Source organism: Protopterus annectens, chromosome 5.part0, assembly GCF_019279795.1.
Source record: "Protopterus annectens isolate FY-2018-M chromosome 5.part0, PAN1.0, whole genome shotgun sequence".
In the NCBI taxonomy this organism is placed as follows: domain Eukaryota; kingdom Metazoa; phylum Chordata; order Ceratodontiformes; family Protopteridae; genus Protopterus; species Protopterus annectens.
Window position 1 is genome coordinate 1,637,032,324 of NC_056735.1, and position 13,490 is coordinate 1,637,045,813.

Genomic DNA, 13,490 nt, shown 5'->3' on the forward strand with positions numbered 1-13,490 from the left:
GCTTGTATATTATTGTAGCAGTGATATCTTGAAGCAGATGAGGAAGTGACTGAGGATATACCAAATCTGCCTTAAAACCATGACTACTGGAACTCTACGTTGTGTTGTTAGATGTGGGTATGAGTCTATCCATGTTTGTGCTAGGTGTGGCTGCTTGTGGTTCAGTCATCAAATAGGCATGGCTGAGAACCCAGACTTTGGAAGAAAATGTGTAGTGACAAACTCAGAATGCTCCTGAAACATGTTTGTCACCATTCCAAAATGTTTTGAAGAGATTTGAGGAAGAGGGGAAGAGAGTGCAAAGTGCAAAAAACACTTTTCTCCTCACTTATCTCATAGTGTAGTAGAAATGTTCCAGTCAAGCAATGTCCATTTTACAGAAGACTTATGTTCAGAGCAGATCACACAAAGGAAGATTTTTGAGAAAGCCCTGTGGAAAGGAGACAAGAGGCAAGTTAGGCAGCAGGACAGAAGTATCTGTAATGCCCCATATACTGCTGGAAGGAGAACAGCTCCTATTCTGGAAGTCAAAGGAGCGGTGCCTGCAAACTGATTTCCAATTTCATGTGTGATTAATATCACTGCATCAGTAAATTCTGTATTCAAACATTTACTGATTTTTAGAGTTGATCACCAATCTGCAATTTTTGAAGGAAGTAGAACCTTATCAGTTCCTGGTTTTTAACAAGTCAGGTTTTGTAGATAGTTTTGTGAATCTGGCTTAGTGTTGTGAAGCTTAAGATTTAGTAAATTTTGTGCGATGCAGTCATTTGCAACAGTCTTTGTAGTATAAATGTTGAGCTTCCCTGTGTGAGAGTACTACACAGTGTAGGAACATATCAGTAATGTTTTTCTATTTTCATTTCTCAGTGTGTTAGACAATAAGAACAAAAATTCTGGACCTTATCTATTCTTCCAGCGGCAGTTTTGGTCATGTGTTAAGGTGAGTGTTCGTTTTACAAAGCTTTTATTTATTTTTTGATTGGCTGATCAAACGACCAATTGTAGGCTCTGCCCAGGTTACATCATAATGTAACAAAACAATGTATAGTATACAGAAAACGGTGACTTACATTTATGACTAAGCATAGTCAGTCTGATAAACAGTTTATATGCAGAAGATCTAACAAACCATATATATATATATATGGTTACATAATTGGAATAGAAAAGGGGGAAATACAGTTAGAGAAGTAGAAGTGGTTGGGGATATGAGTAATAGTTGCTAGGTTAGGAAAGCTAATTAAGACTTAAATGAAGGCGAAAATTAGATTGTAGAGAATTTAAAGTGTTAATGGTATTGTGTAAGCTGAATCACAGATTCAGATGAGTATGTTAATCAGATGGATCAGGTTGTACGGGAGGTAAAGGCACTGTGCCAGTTGGGGATATAGATTTATGTGACTTGTTCTTTAGATGGACAGTTGCATTCAAACTGTTTTAGTAAGTATTGTTGGACTTGTGTTTTCCTGTATCCTAGAATCACAGTCCATCTTTATAAATGCATGTCACTGAGATGAAGTAGCATTGACTTCATTCTTTTCCATTTTTTGAAGAATTTGGTGTAAAGTTACATGTCCCTGGAGTCGACCAAAATTTCAGTAGAACGTGAATCTTGAGAGACCCTTGTTTTACCAGACAATTTGTCCTTTTGAAGTTTTATCAGTATGATTTAGTTTACGAAGACCTGTGCAAGGGTTTGATTTTCTTTTATGTATGGACCCCATTTATACTAAAAGGGGAATTATAAGAAGTCAGTTTATTCGTGCATCGAGGATTTGTAGTACTGTGGAAACTTTTTCAAAGGAAGTAACTACTTTGACTACCATGTTTATAGAAAGAGGCTATCCTATACAGTTCATCAATGCCATCAGAGAAGAAGTTACAAGAAAAAGAGACCCTAAATTTCCACCTTTACTTAGTCAGGGTTTGTTACCCTTTAATAAGAACAGTATAACCACGTTTGATGCACATAGAAGTTTTAGTTATACTTACACCCAGGATGCTGCATTTATTGAAAAAACTTTACAGGCATTCTGGCCTACACTTACAATACAGGAGGACATTAAAGATTATATACCTAGCACATTAACTTTCATCAGAAAACGTGATATTAATATAAAAGGTATGCTTGAACAACACTTTAGTACTAGGAATACCCTTGGAACTGTGGCCCCCTATAGGAAGAAAGGGACCTTTAAATGTGGTGCTTGCAAACAATGCAAGTACTTATTAAATGATGAAAAAATTTTTATTCCAGCCAGGAATTGTACCATTAGAGCACAAGGGCACTACAACTGCAACACAATGGGTATAATTTATTTAGGCACATGCACTTTCTGTAATGGTTTTTATATTGGAAAAACCATAAGGTCACTCAGAAAACGAATATATGAGCACACATATGAAATTGAAAAAAAGAAGAACACAAATGCTTTTTTCAAGCATTCTCTCATTTGTAATAACATGAATTTAAAATTCTTTGTCTTAGAACAAGTTATTAGTGATCCCAGGGGAGGTGACTGGGAAACTTATTTAGAGACTAGAGAGTTAACCTGGCAAATTAAATTAGACGCCTCAAGAAAGCCAGGTATGAATGAGACTATCAGTATAAACAGTATATTAAAAATGAGAAGAAACAAATTATGAATCCATTTTTTAATGAACTACAGATATAAAAAATTTTTTTACAATTAAGTGTTTTTAGTCATATGTACTTTTTATCATTTTATTTGTTTAAAATAGATTTCTTATAGATATGAATCAGATTTAGAAATAGTTATTATAATTACCATACTTAATTATTATATTATTTGATTTTTACTTTGTATAAATCAGTATGAAAAGCTTTTTAAAACAAAATTATTTCATGAAGAACAGTCAGTTAATTATGTATTTTGATTCATAATGAACTAAAGAAAGATAATTATATTATATTTTTATATATTCATGTTGTAATGACTGAAATTTTATGTAGTTATGCATTTTATATTTCCATGTATAACTTTACTAGCATATTATGCTTAAATGAGTAAAATACTAGCAACAAAATTTGCACCATTGCACTTTAAGAAATGATTGTTTCATTTGAACTAATCAACTTTTTAACAGCTTAATTGGCCGATCATTAAATGTATAAATACTGACTGGCCATAGTAGTGTTTTAACCTTGAAAAAGCCTGGAAGTGTCCAGGCGAAAGCGCTTGGTGTTTTGTATTTGTTGGCGTTTTACAGCTGTGGATTAAAGCTTTTTGTGGTGAATTCCTTGCATCTATTTTCGTTTACTGAGGAAAGAACTTGCATTTACAAGTTGGGACTACACCTTTTTATGGTATTTGTGCCTACACCATTTACAACTGTTGTACAACTGCTTTGCAGATTGACTGCCTTATTATTTAAGATTTTTTCAAATTTGTGTCACCTTGGGAACAGGTCAGACACCTGCACCGCATAGAACTGATTTGCAGAGTTGCTGCTTCACATTTTCATTCATCTCTGTGCTGCTTTTGATCCTAGCCTGGTGGGTTGTTCCGGTTTTGTTTTCCTGTAAAGTTACATGTCCCTGGAGTCGACCAAAATTTCAGTAGAACGTGAATCTTGAGAGACCCTTGTTTTACCAGACAATTTGTCCTTTTGAAGTTTTATCAGTATGATTTAGTTTACGAAGACCTGTGCAAGGGTTTGATTTTCTTTTATGTATGGACCTTCTCTGTGTTTTTGCGCTCCGATACTCTGGGCATATGCACCCTCCCCAGGGCTAACAGTAAACACCCTCACACTGTTGTACAAGGTATGCCTAGACTAAAGTCCTCTCATTTTTGTAGCCACTCAAGCTAAGAAGCCTTGAATTTACTGTTTTTGTAGTCAGAACATTAGAAACCAGACAACCATGGAAGCAATATTCAGTCTAGCCAGGATCCTGAGTGTGATGCAGAAAATGCATCTGCTTTAGTCCAAAAACTGAAGGCACTGCTTTGAGAAGTTGATTGCCTAACATTTTATAGACTGGTTGTGGTGCAGGCAAGCATATAGGTTAGGCTGTTGATTAACTGAGGATCTTAAGAAGTCCAGCCTTACATTTCATGGTAGTTTCTAGCCCTTATGTTTTGCATATGAATAACCTAGAAGTGGACTAAACAAGAATATGTTGAGACATTTACCTGTTCCCCTATCCATGAGAAACAGAGATGCTAAACCAGGGGTGGATTTGGGGTTACCCATCCATTTGTCCAAATTACTTCTACATTGAGTAAAAAAAAGTATTTTGCATTATGTGGAGTGGATGACTCTTCCATAGCAGCATTATTTTCTGTGATACGTGCCTATCTCTATGTTTTTATTTTGCAGAACCGATATGAGATCTTGTGAGCATGGGTTTACTATACTGTTGAACTTATGAATGTGTAATACGTCTGACAGAAGAGAGTCTGTTTAAGCTGTTTGTGAGGCAGAGGTCACCTCTCGTTAGCCTGTATGATACTAAGAAAAGGGACAAGGGTGTGACATGGTCTGCATATTTTGTGATTTCAGCTTTTGATTATTTTTTAATGAGAGAGTGTTGTGGTCATTCCAGTTGTGACAGTTGTTTGGGCACATGTATACTGAAAGGGGAATTTTACTCAATGATTGGCCTGATGAATGCAAAGTGTAGTTACATCCCTGGACCTGGATGCAGTGCCTTTAGATATAAGCTGCGCAGTGAAAAAGGACTTTGTACAATAGTGGATACGTGGTGATCAAAGAGCAGTTCTTTGTCAAAATAGGTTCCCAAATCCGTAACTGCTGGATCTGTTTTCAGGGGTTTGCTGCCAATGTGATAGTTACAGAGAGAGTCATGCTTGCTGAAAGATACGGTTATACATTTCTTGGCATTGAGTTTTAGTCCATGATTTAGACAGCAGCTGTTTGTTTGGGACAGACCATCTATGAAGTATCTTGGTGTCCTCTGGTGAGTTAATGATGGCACCAGGTTTACGGTCGAGTAGACAAAGTAGTATAAGGAAGCATGAAACTAGGTTATGAGTAAATTTCGGCCTTCCATTTTGTCCTCTTCAGCACACCCTATGAACCTTCTTGGTTGTTGATCTTTTACCAAGCAAAAGGTCAGATCCGTAGTAGAATATAATTTGTAAGTGGTCTTCGAGTCCAGAGCACATCTCTGGTTGAACTGACTCAGAGGGCCCTCTTTTTTTAGCTGCCCCTTTAAGTTTGAGTTAAGTCATTAACAAGCATGGAGCAGACCTTCTCCTCATCCACCCACAGCTTTTTCATGTCTCATGTGTTGGGTATTTTTCAGCACTGTGATGTTCATCGTGTTACCCTGCTGCAGTCATCACACTTGGGTTATCCTGTCGTCAGGCGGTCCCGCAGTCGGCCGGAATTCCAAAGTCTTGGTCCTGCGTTGGTTGCTGTCACTTCTTCCCTGACGTCAGTGCGCCAGGAGTATATATAATGCAACAGACGCCATTTTCTCCAGTCTTTCTTGCCGCACGGTGCCCGAAGCAGAAGCAGTTCGCAAGTGCCGGTTGGCCGACTCCTGAGATTTTCAAATTCGAATTTCAGACCGAAGTCTTCTATAAAGCTAAGTACCCCGTTGGGGAAACTTTTCTTGCCTCAGACCGATGTCAGAAAAAGTTAACAATTGTATTTCTTGTGGGAAGTAAATACCTCATAAGGATTTTCATTGTTATTGCATACCTTGCCTAGGCCCAGACCACGACGTCACTAGTTGTCATTTTTGTGCTAGGTTTAATAAGCGTGCTATTAAAAGACGCTTTGATTTCGCACGACACTACTTCGGTAGAAAATTTAACTGCACTATGCCGTCGGAGCAACCGACTACCGACGTGCACAAAAAAACACAAGGATAAGGACAGACAGCCCAGGCCTAAGCCAGATTCCAAGGCCTCGGCTGGTCCGGTTCTCCGGTCCTCAGTGAGGCTCCGACGCAGCCCCTGACTACCGCAGATCTGGAACCCAAGACCGCTTTGGAACTTTTGGTGGAATGTACCAGGCCGACGCAGCCATTTTATTCAGGCCCTACCGACAACATGGCTGAAAAAGATGTCAGTGCTGCAGAAATGCCTTCGGTTTCTGAAGGCGTTTTTCAGACCGACTACGCTCACCATTAAAATGTATCCTAAGACGAAGACTCCTATTAGACCTAAAAAGACTGCACTTCAGTCCCCTGTTCAAGGCCCCATGCCTAAGAAACAGATGCCCAAAATGGTGGAAGATTTGATCTCTTTAATCAGGGGTTCCCAGCCCCCTCCTGACAAAAAGCGTAGACAAGAGGAAGATTATGCATCCTCTGAACAAGTGTCCATTTCTTCAGACTCCTCTGAGGACCAAGATTACTCATTCTCACCTTATGAAGATTCTGATGCTGAGGACTCTATTCCCTCAGCTTCCCATCCAGAAGATTACTCTTTTGGGGAAACTTTACACACTATGAGGGAACATTTTCACTGGGCAGGTCAGGATTACTCTGATTCCAAGAAAAGGCTCAGAGTTTCTTTTACTCCCCCAACACAGACCTCTAGCCATACCTCCTGTTTTGGACATTGTGGATGATGTCTATTTAGAATCCAGTTTCAACCCTGACTCTCTGCCTCCTGCCCCGGCCAAGCCTGACAGATACTACAGAGTACCTGATTCCCACAAATTTTTTACAAAAGCCCAGTAGCTGACCCAGAGACTATCTCCCAGGGTCCCAAGGGGGCTAAGGCTTTCATGGCTAAAAATCCAGTACCTTCTGAGAGGGATTCAAGAGCACTAGACAGATGGGGGAAAAAGGTTTACACCTCAGCCACTTTAGCTATGAGAGCTCTAAACTGTCAATGTCATATGCTTAAGTATCAGCAATTTCTGATCTCTCAGTTAAAACAAAAGATAACCACCCTCCCTCAACAATCTGAATTGAAAGAAGTACAGGATTTGTTGCAGGCCACCGAGCAGGTGGGCAAACATACCTTACAATGTGGGTTTGGTTCTTTAGAGGCCTCCTGCAGAGCAGCTGTCACTGGATCAGTTATACGTAGGCCTGCCTGGTTAAAGGAACAAAGTCGCCTGATCATGTTAAAGCAAAACTACTAGATGCTCCCTTACAGCAGGATGTTCTTTTTGGTGTTAAAGCAGAAGAAGTTTTAAAGAAAATGGAAGATAAGGCAAAATCAATGCAGACAGGCAAAGATTTCTTACAGGTACAACCCCCTCGCTTCAGCAGGAACTGGCCAACAAAAAATTGGTCCTTTCCAGCCACTGACCGGCCTCAGAGGGGTAAATACAGGCACCCAAGGGGCAGAGGACAACCACAAGCTCAGTATAAACCTCGCCAATGGGGCACTCCAACCCAGAAGGGAGGAGAAGACAGGTCTCAAACCACCAGAAGGCAAAGCTCTTTTGTCAGCCCCCCTGGGGTGAAAACTAGCACTATTTGCAGACAACTGGCACATGGTCACAAAGGACAAATGGGTCCTAGACATAATTTTACGAGGATACAGATTCCACTTTCACACCTTGCCAATAAAAAGAGGAATGCCAAACCTGCCACAAAATCAAAGGGCAGAGGCTCAAAAACAAATTACAGCTCTCGTGGTCAGGAGAGCCATTCAAAGGTTACCAACTCAAGAGCAAGGCCAAGGATTTTACTCAAGACTCTTCCTATTACCCAGAAAAGAAAATGCTTGGAGACCAATTCTGGACCTTTCAATTCTAAACACTTACAAGTTCTCAAATTCAAGATGCTAACACTACAGCAGCTACTTCCCATGTTGGGCAAGGAAGCATGGCTGGTAACGTTGTTCCTCAAGGAGGCATACCTGCATGTCCCTATCAGACAAAGTTGCAGAAGATACCTCTGTTTCATTGCAGATGTTCATCGTGTTTCACTGTTGCAGTCATGACTGTAGGGTTCTCCCCTGCCGGCAGGCAGTCCTTGGTCGGCCAGAATCCCAAAGTCTGGGTCCGGCGTCAGCTGTTCAACCATGCTCCCTGACGTCAGAGCGCCAGGAGTACAAAGCTGACAGCCGACGCCATGTTCTCCAGTCTTTCTTGCCGTGCGGTGATAGCAGTTGCAAGTGCCGGTCGGCTGACTCCTGGCCATTTTTTTCTGAAAAACTTCAGTCCGAAGACTTTCTTCTCCACTCAAAGCTAAGTACCCCGTTGGGGAAACTTTTTTTCTTGCTCCAGTCCGATGTCAGAAAAAATTAATAATTGTATTTCATGTGGGAAGCAAATACCTCATAAGGATTTTCATTCTTACTGTATTCCTTGCTTAGGCCCTGACCACGATGTAGCTAGTTGTCAGTTTTGTGCTAGATTCAATCAATGTACAATTAAACGAAGGTACGATTTTGCATTTCATTACTTCGGTAGGCATTTTAACTACAAAATGTCGTCTGATACGGTTCCGGCTACCGGAATTCACAAACGACGCAAGGATAAAGACAGGCCTCCGAGGTCCAAATCTGACGATATCGCACAAGCGGAGCCAGCTTTAGGTTCAGCCGTCGTCAGTGAGGCGCTTTTGCAGCTCCTGTTGGCCATTTCGGAACCGTTGGCCGAAACGGACTCCCACGAGGAGCCAACTAGGATTTGAATATTTCTATTGCAGGACCTTCGGACAATGCTCCTTCGGATGGGTCCGGAGCCGCTGTGCAGGTACCGACTTCCGAAGGGGTTTTCAGACCTACTCAGCTTCTAATAAAGGCAAAACCAAAGACAAAGGCAAAGACTCCTTCCAAATCAAAGACTGCAACACAGGCCTCTTCTGAACCGGCTCCCAAGTCACAGAAACAGTTACTTAAGATGGCGGAGGATTTACTTACTATGATTAGGGGTTCACATCCCCCTCCAGATAAAAGGCCAAGGCAGGAAGTTTATTATGATTCCTCTGATCAGGCTTCTGTTTCTTCAGTTTCTTCTTCTGACCAGGAATATTCTTTCCCTCCTTATGAGGATTCTGATGCTGAGGAATCCATTCCTTCAGCTTCTCCCCCTGAGGATTTCTCTTTTGGGGAAACTTTGCATGAAATGAGGGAACATTTCCACTGGGAAGGACAGGAGTATTCGGAATCTAAGAAAAGACTAAGGGATTTTCTTCTTCTCCCCCAACATAGACCCCTGGCTATTCCTCCTGTTTTTGGATATTGTGGATGATGCTTTTTCGGAGGCTAACTTAACCCCTGACTCTCTTCCTCATGCTCCTGTTAAGCCTGATAGATATTACAGGGTTCCTGATTCCCACCAGTTTTTATACAAGAACCCTACTGCTGACCCTGAAACCATTTCTCAGGGTCCTAAGGGAGTTAAGGCCGCTTCTGCCAAAAACCCCATTCCCACTGAGAAGGATTCTAGATCTTTAGAAAGATGGGGCAAAAAAGTGTACACTTCTGCTACCTTATCCATTAGGGCTTTAAACTGTCAGTTTCATATGCTGAAATACCAGCAATTTCTCTTGTCTGTTTTAAAACAAAAGCTAACTTCCATTTCTGCCTGTTTAGATAAGGAATTACATGACTTAATGCATGCCACTGAACAAGTTGGGAAGCATGGTTTACACTGTTTATTTGATGCCTTGGAGGCTTCTTGTAGGGCTGCTGCCTCCGGCACAGTTATTAGAATGCATGGTTAAAGGAACAAAATTTGCCAGAACAAGTAAAAGCTAAATTATTGGATGCTCCTGTTCAGCATAATGTTTTGTTTGGATCAAAAGCTGAAGAGGTGATTAAAAAGATGGAGGACAAGGCAAAATCCATGCAAACAGTTAAAGATTTCTTACAAGTACAGCCACCCAGATTTAGTAGGAATTGGCCTACAAAAAATTGGTCCTTTCCCAATTCAGACAGGCCTCAGAGGGGTAGATATAGACGCTCCCGAGGAAGGCCTCAAACACAAGCTTCGTATAGACCAAGACAGTGGACTGCTTCCACCCCTAGGGGAGGAGAGGACAGGTCACAAACTCATAGGAAACAGACTCAATGACTCCCTCTGTTGGGCTGCATGAACTTCTTGCCTGGAAGCCCCTCTTGGAGGAAAACTCTCTCTTTTTCATCGAAATTGGACTCATATAACCCAAGACAAGTGGGTTCTGGACGTGGCTTCAAGAGGTTACAAATTCCATTTTCATACCCTGCCAAGGCCAAGCGGATGGCCAGACCTTCCAAAACATCAATGGACAGAGGCCTTAAACCAGGTGGAAGCTCTTTTGGCTATGAAAGCCATAGAACTAGTTCCACTTTCAGAGATGGGACAAGGTTTTTACTCAAGGCTTTTTCTAGTCCCCAGGAAGCAAAACTCATGGAGACCCATTCTGGATCTGTCAGTCTTGAACACCTTTCTAGAGATTCTAAAATTCAAGATGCTTACTCTACAGCAGCTGCTTCCAATGCTGTCCAAAAATGCATGGATGGTAACTTTGGATTTAAAGGAGGCATATTTACACATTCCCATCAGGCAGGATAGCAGAAAATACCTCAGGTTCAGGGCCGGATCGAGGCACTTTCAATTCTCTGCGCTGCCCTTTGGATTGTCTGCTGCGCCCAGGGTCTTCACCAAATGCCTGGCTCCAGTAGTAGCTTACTGCAGACTCAAGGGAATTCAAATTTACCCTTATCTGGACGAATGTCTTATTCAGGCAGACAGCAAGGAGGTTTTACTCCAGCATCTACAGTTTGTTCAGGATCTCCTCAAGTTCCTGGGATTCACTGTAAACATAAAAAAGTCAAGTTTGACACCCTCACAACAGATAATTTTTCTGGGCGCTTCTTTAAACACAACAACCCAGATGGCTTTTCTGACATACGAAAAACAGTTTCTGCTGGCTTCAACTTTCAAAACCTTGGCAACTTTAACTCAACTATCTGCAAGGAGATTCCTGCAGGCTTTGGGTTACATGGCCTCCTGCATCCTTCTCGTACCATATGCAAGACTACACATGAGGAAAATACAGTGGTACCTAAAAAGTGTATGGTCTCAGCATTGCCACAGTTTAGACATACTGATCTCCGTCCTGCCTTGTCTTCAAAAGTAATTCCTTTGGTGGTCCAAGGCATGTACTCTAAACAAAGGGAAACCCTTCTGTCTGCCTCCTGCCACTCAGATCCTAACCACGGACACCTCGGATTATGCTTGGGGAGCCCATTTTCAGGGCAAATGTCTGCAGGGCCTTTGGACAAAGGATCAGAAGCACCTGCATATCAATTTAAAGGAAATGTTAGCCGTTCAGAAAGCTCTAATGGCCTTCAGGAATCTTCTACAACCAGGACAACTACTGATATGGACAGACAACACCACAGTTATGTGGTACATAAGCAAGGGGGATCTCATTCCTACCCCCTTTGCAGACTAGCCATGGATCTATGGAACACAGCTCTAGCTTGCAATCTGGACCTTCAAGCTCAGTTTCTACCAGGGAAGCAAAACTACCTGACAGACAGTCTGAGCAGAAACCTTTCAGATCCACACGAATGGATGCTGGACAACGAAATATTCAGGATGATAAAAGCAGTCTGGGGATGTCCTCACATAGACCTCTTTGCATCCCATCTCAATCATCAACTACAGAATTTTTGCACCAGGACTTTCCACGAACAAGCTTGGAAAGTGGATGCACTATCTTTCAGTTGGAGAAACCTCTCGGGATATGCCTTTCCGCCTCTTCCTCTTCTTCCACAGGTTTTATTAAAGATCAAACAGGACAAGCCCAAGATGATAATCTTGTTGGCCCCAAATTGGCCTCGACAGTTTTGGTACCCCACTCTGAAAAACCTATGTCTGGAGCCCCCTTGGGTCTTACCACAGACTCCGAACCTTCTGTCCCAACATCAGGGTCAGGTTCTACACTCCCATGTCAGCACTCTCAGCCTGGCAGCCTGGTTAATCCAGGACCTTTGATTTCTTCTCTCCTACCCAAGCAGGTTATGGATGTCATTCTAGAAGCCAGACGTCCTAGCACTAGAAAATCTTATGCAGGAAAATGGAAAAGATTTTGTTCCTGGATGCAGGCTCAGGATTCTGATCCTCTTCTTCCGAACATTCCTTTAATTTTACTTTACTTGACAGATCTCTTACATAAGGGTCTCTCTTTCTCTTCCATTAAGATACATGCCTCTGCTATTTCCGCTCATAATACAGACCCTCCAATCTTTTCCCACCGGCTCATGAGACAGTTTCTCAGAGGAGCTAAGAACTTAAGACCTCCTAGATCTCCTCCCATTCCTGCTTGGGATCTCAACTATGTTTTGGAAAAGCTCACCTTGCCTCCTTTTGAGCCTACTGCATCTTCTGACACCAAGTTTTTATCTTGGAAAACAGCCATCCTGTTAGCCCTGACCTCTGCCAGGAGAGTTTCAGAGTTACAAGCTCTTATGGCTGTGGAACCTTATATTATTTTTCATCAAGACAGGGTGTCTTTGAGGACTAATCCTACCTTCATGCCTAAGGTGGTTTCCAAAGTGGCTTTAAATCAAACTATCCACTTGCCAACTTTTTTCCCTACTCCTCAAAATAAAGGGGAAAGGATCTTACATTCCTTGGATGTACACAGACAGCTACGTTTTTACCTGGACAGAACCAAGGACATCAGAAAATCAGAGCAATTGTTTGTTTCTTATGCTTCAAGTTCCCAAGGTAAAGCCATTTCAAAACAGACCATTTCTAAATGTATTGCTCATGGAATCAGATTTTGTTATTCACACCATGGAAAGCAAATCCCAGGGAGTATACGGACTCATTCCACCAGAGCTGCGGCCACTTCTGCTGCCTTCATCAGGGGAGTTCCTACCAAAGACATTTTGGAAGCTGCAACTTGGAGTTCAGTGCATACTTTTTCAAAGCACTACAATCTACCTCTATACTCTAAGTCTAGGGCAGGCTTTGCCTCTGCAGTCTTGCAGGGCCTTTTAGCCGCCCCTTCTACTTTGACCACCTCCCTTTCATTCTGCTTTGGGATTCTACCCTACAGTCATGACTGCAACCGTGAAACACGATGAACATAGTACAGTTGTGTACACCTACCATAAATGTAGATGTTCGAGTGTCTTCACTGTTGCAGTCTGGGTTTCCCTCCCTCCTGTCCCCTCTTATTTATACTTTTGTATGGTTCCTTTTTTCACCATTCTTCTGAGGTGTATTTGCAAAGGATATGGGACCTTTCTCATTTTGGGACTCCTGACATCTGGGGCAAGAAAAACTGGAGAACATGGCGTCGGCTGTCAGCTTTGTACTCCTGGCGCTCTGACGTCAGGGAGCATGGTTGAACAGCCGACGCCGGACCCAGACTTTGGGATTCTGGCCGATCGAGGACTGCCTGCCGGCAGGGGAGAACCCTACAGTCATGACTGCAACAGTGAAGACACGCGAACATCTACATTTATGGTAGGTGTACACAACTGTACTGTTCAACCCATTATCAATTCTCTGCACTGCCCTTTGACTTATCTACTGCGCCCAGAATATTCACAAAATGCCTGGCACCAGTAATTGCATAC

At 42.1% G+C, this 13,490-nt stretch overlaps 1 protein-coding gene across 1 annotated transcript in view; it reads left to right on the forward strand.

The window, feature by feature from the left end:
* Nucleotides 1-13,490, forward strand: part of PAXBP1 (PAX3 and PAX7 binding protein 1) — a 1,009,737-nt gene that overhangs the window by 766,506 nt on the left and 229,741 nt on the right. Inside the window, exon 17 of the mRNA XM_044072024.1 lies at nucleotides 871-943. Coding sequence (XP_043927959.1) covers nucleotides 871-943 — 73 coding nt within the window. The remainder of the gene's footprint in view (nucleotides 1-870; nucleotides 944-13,490) is intronic.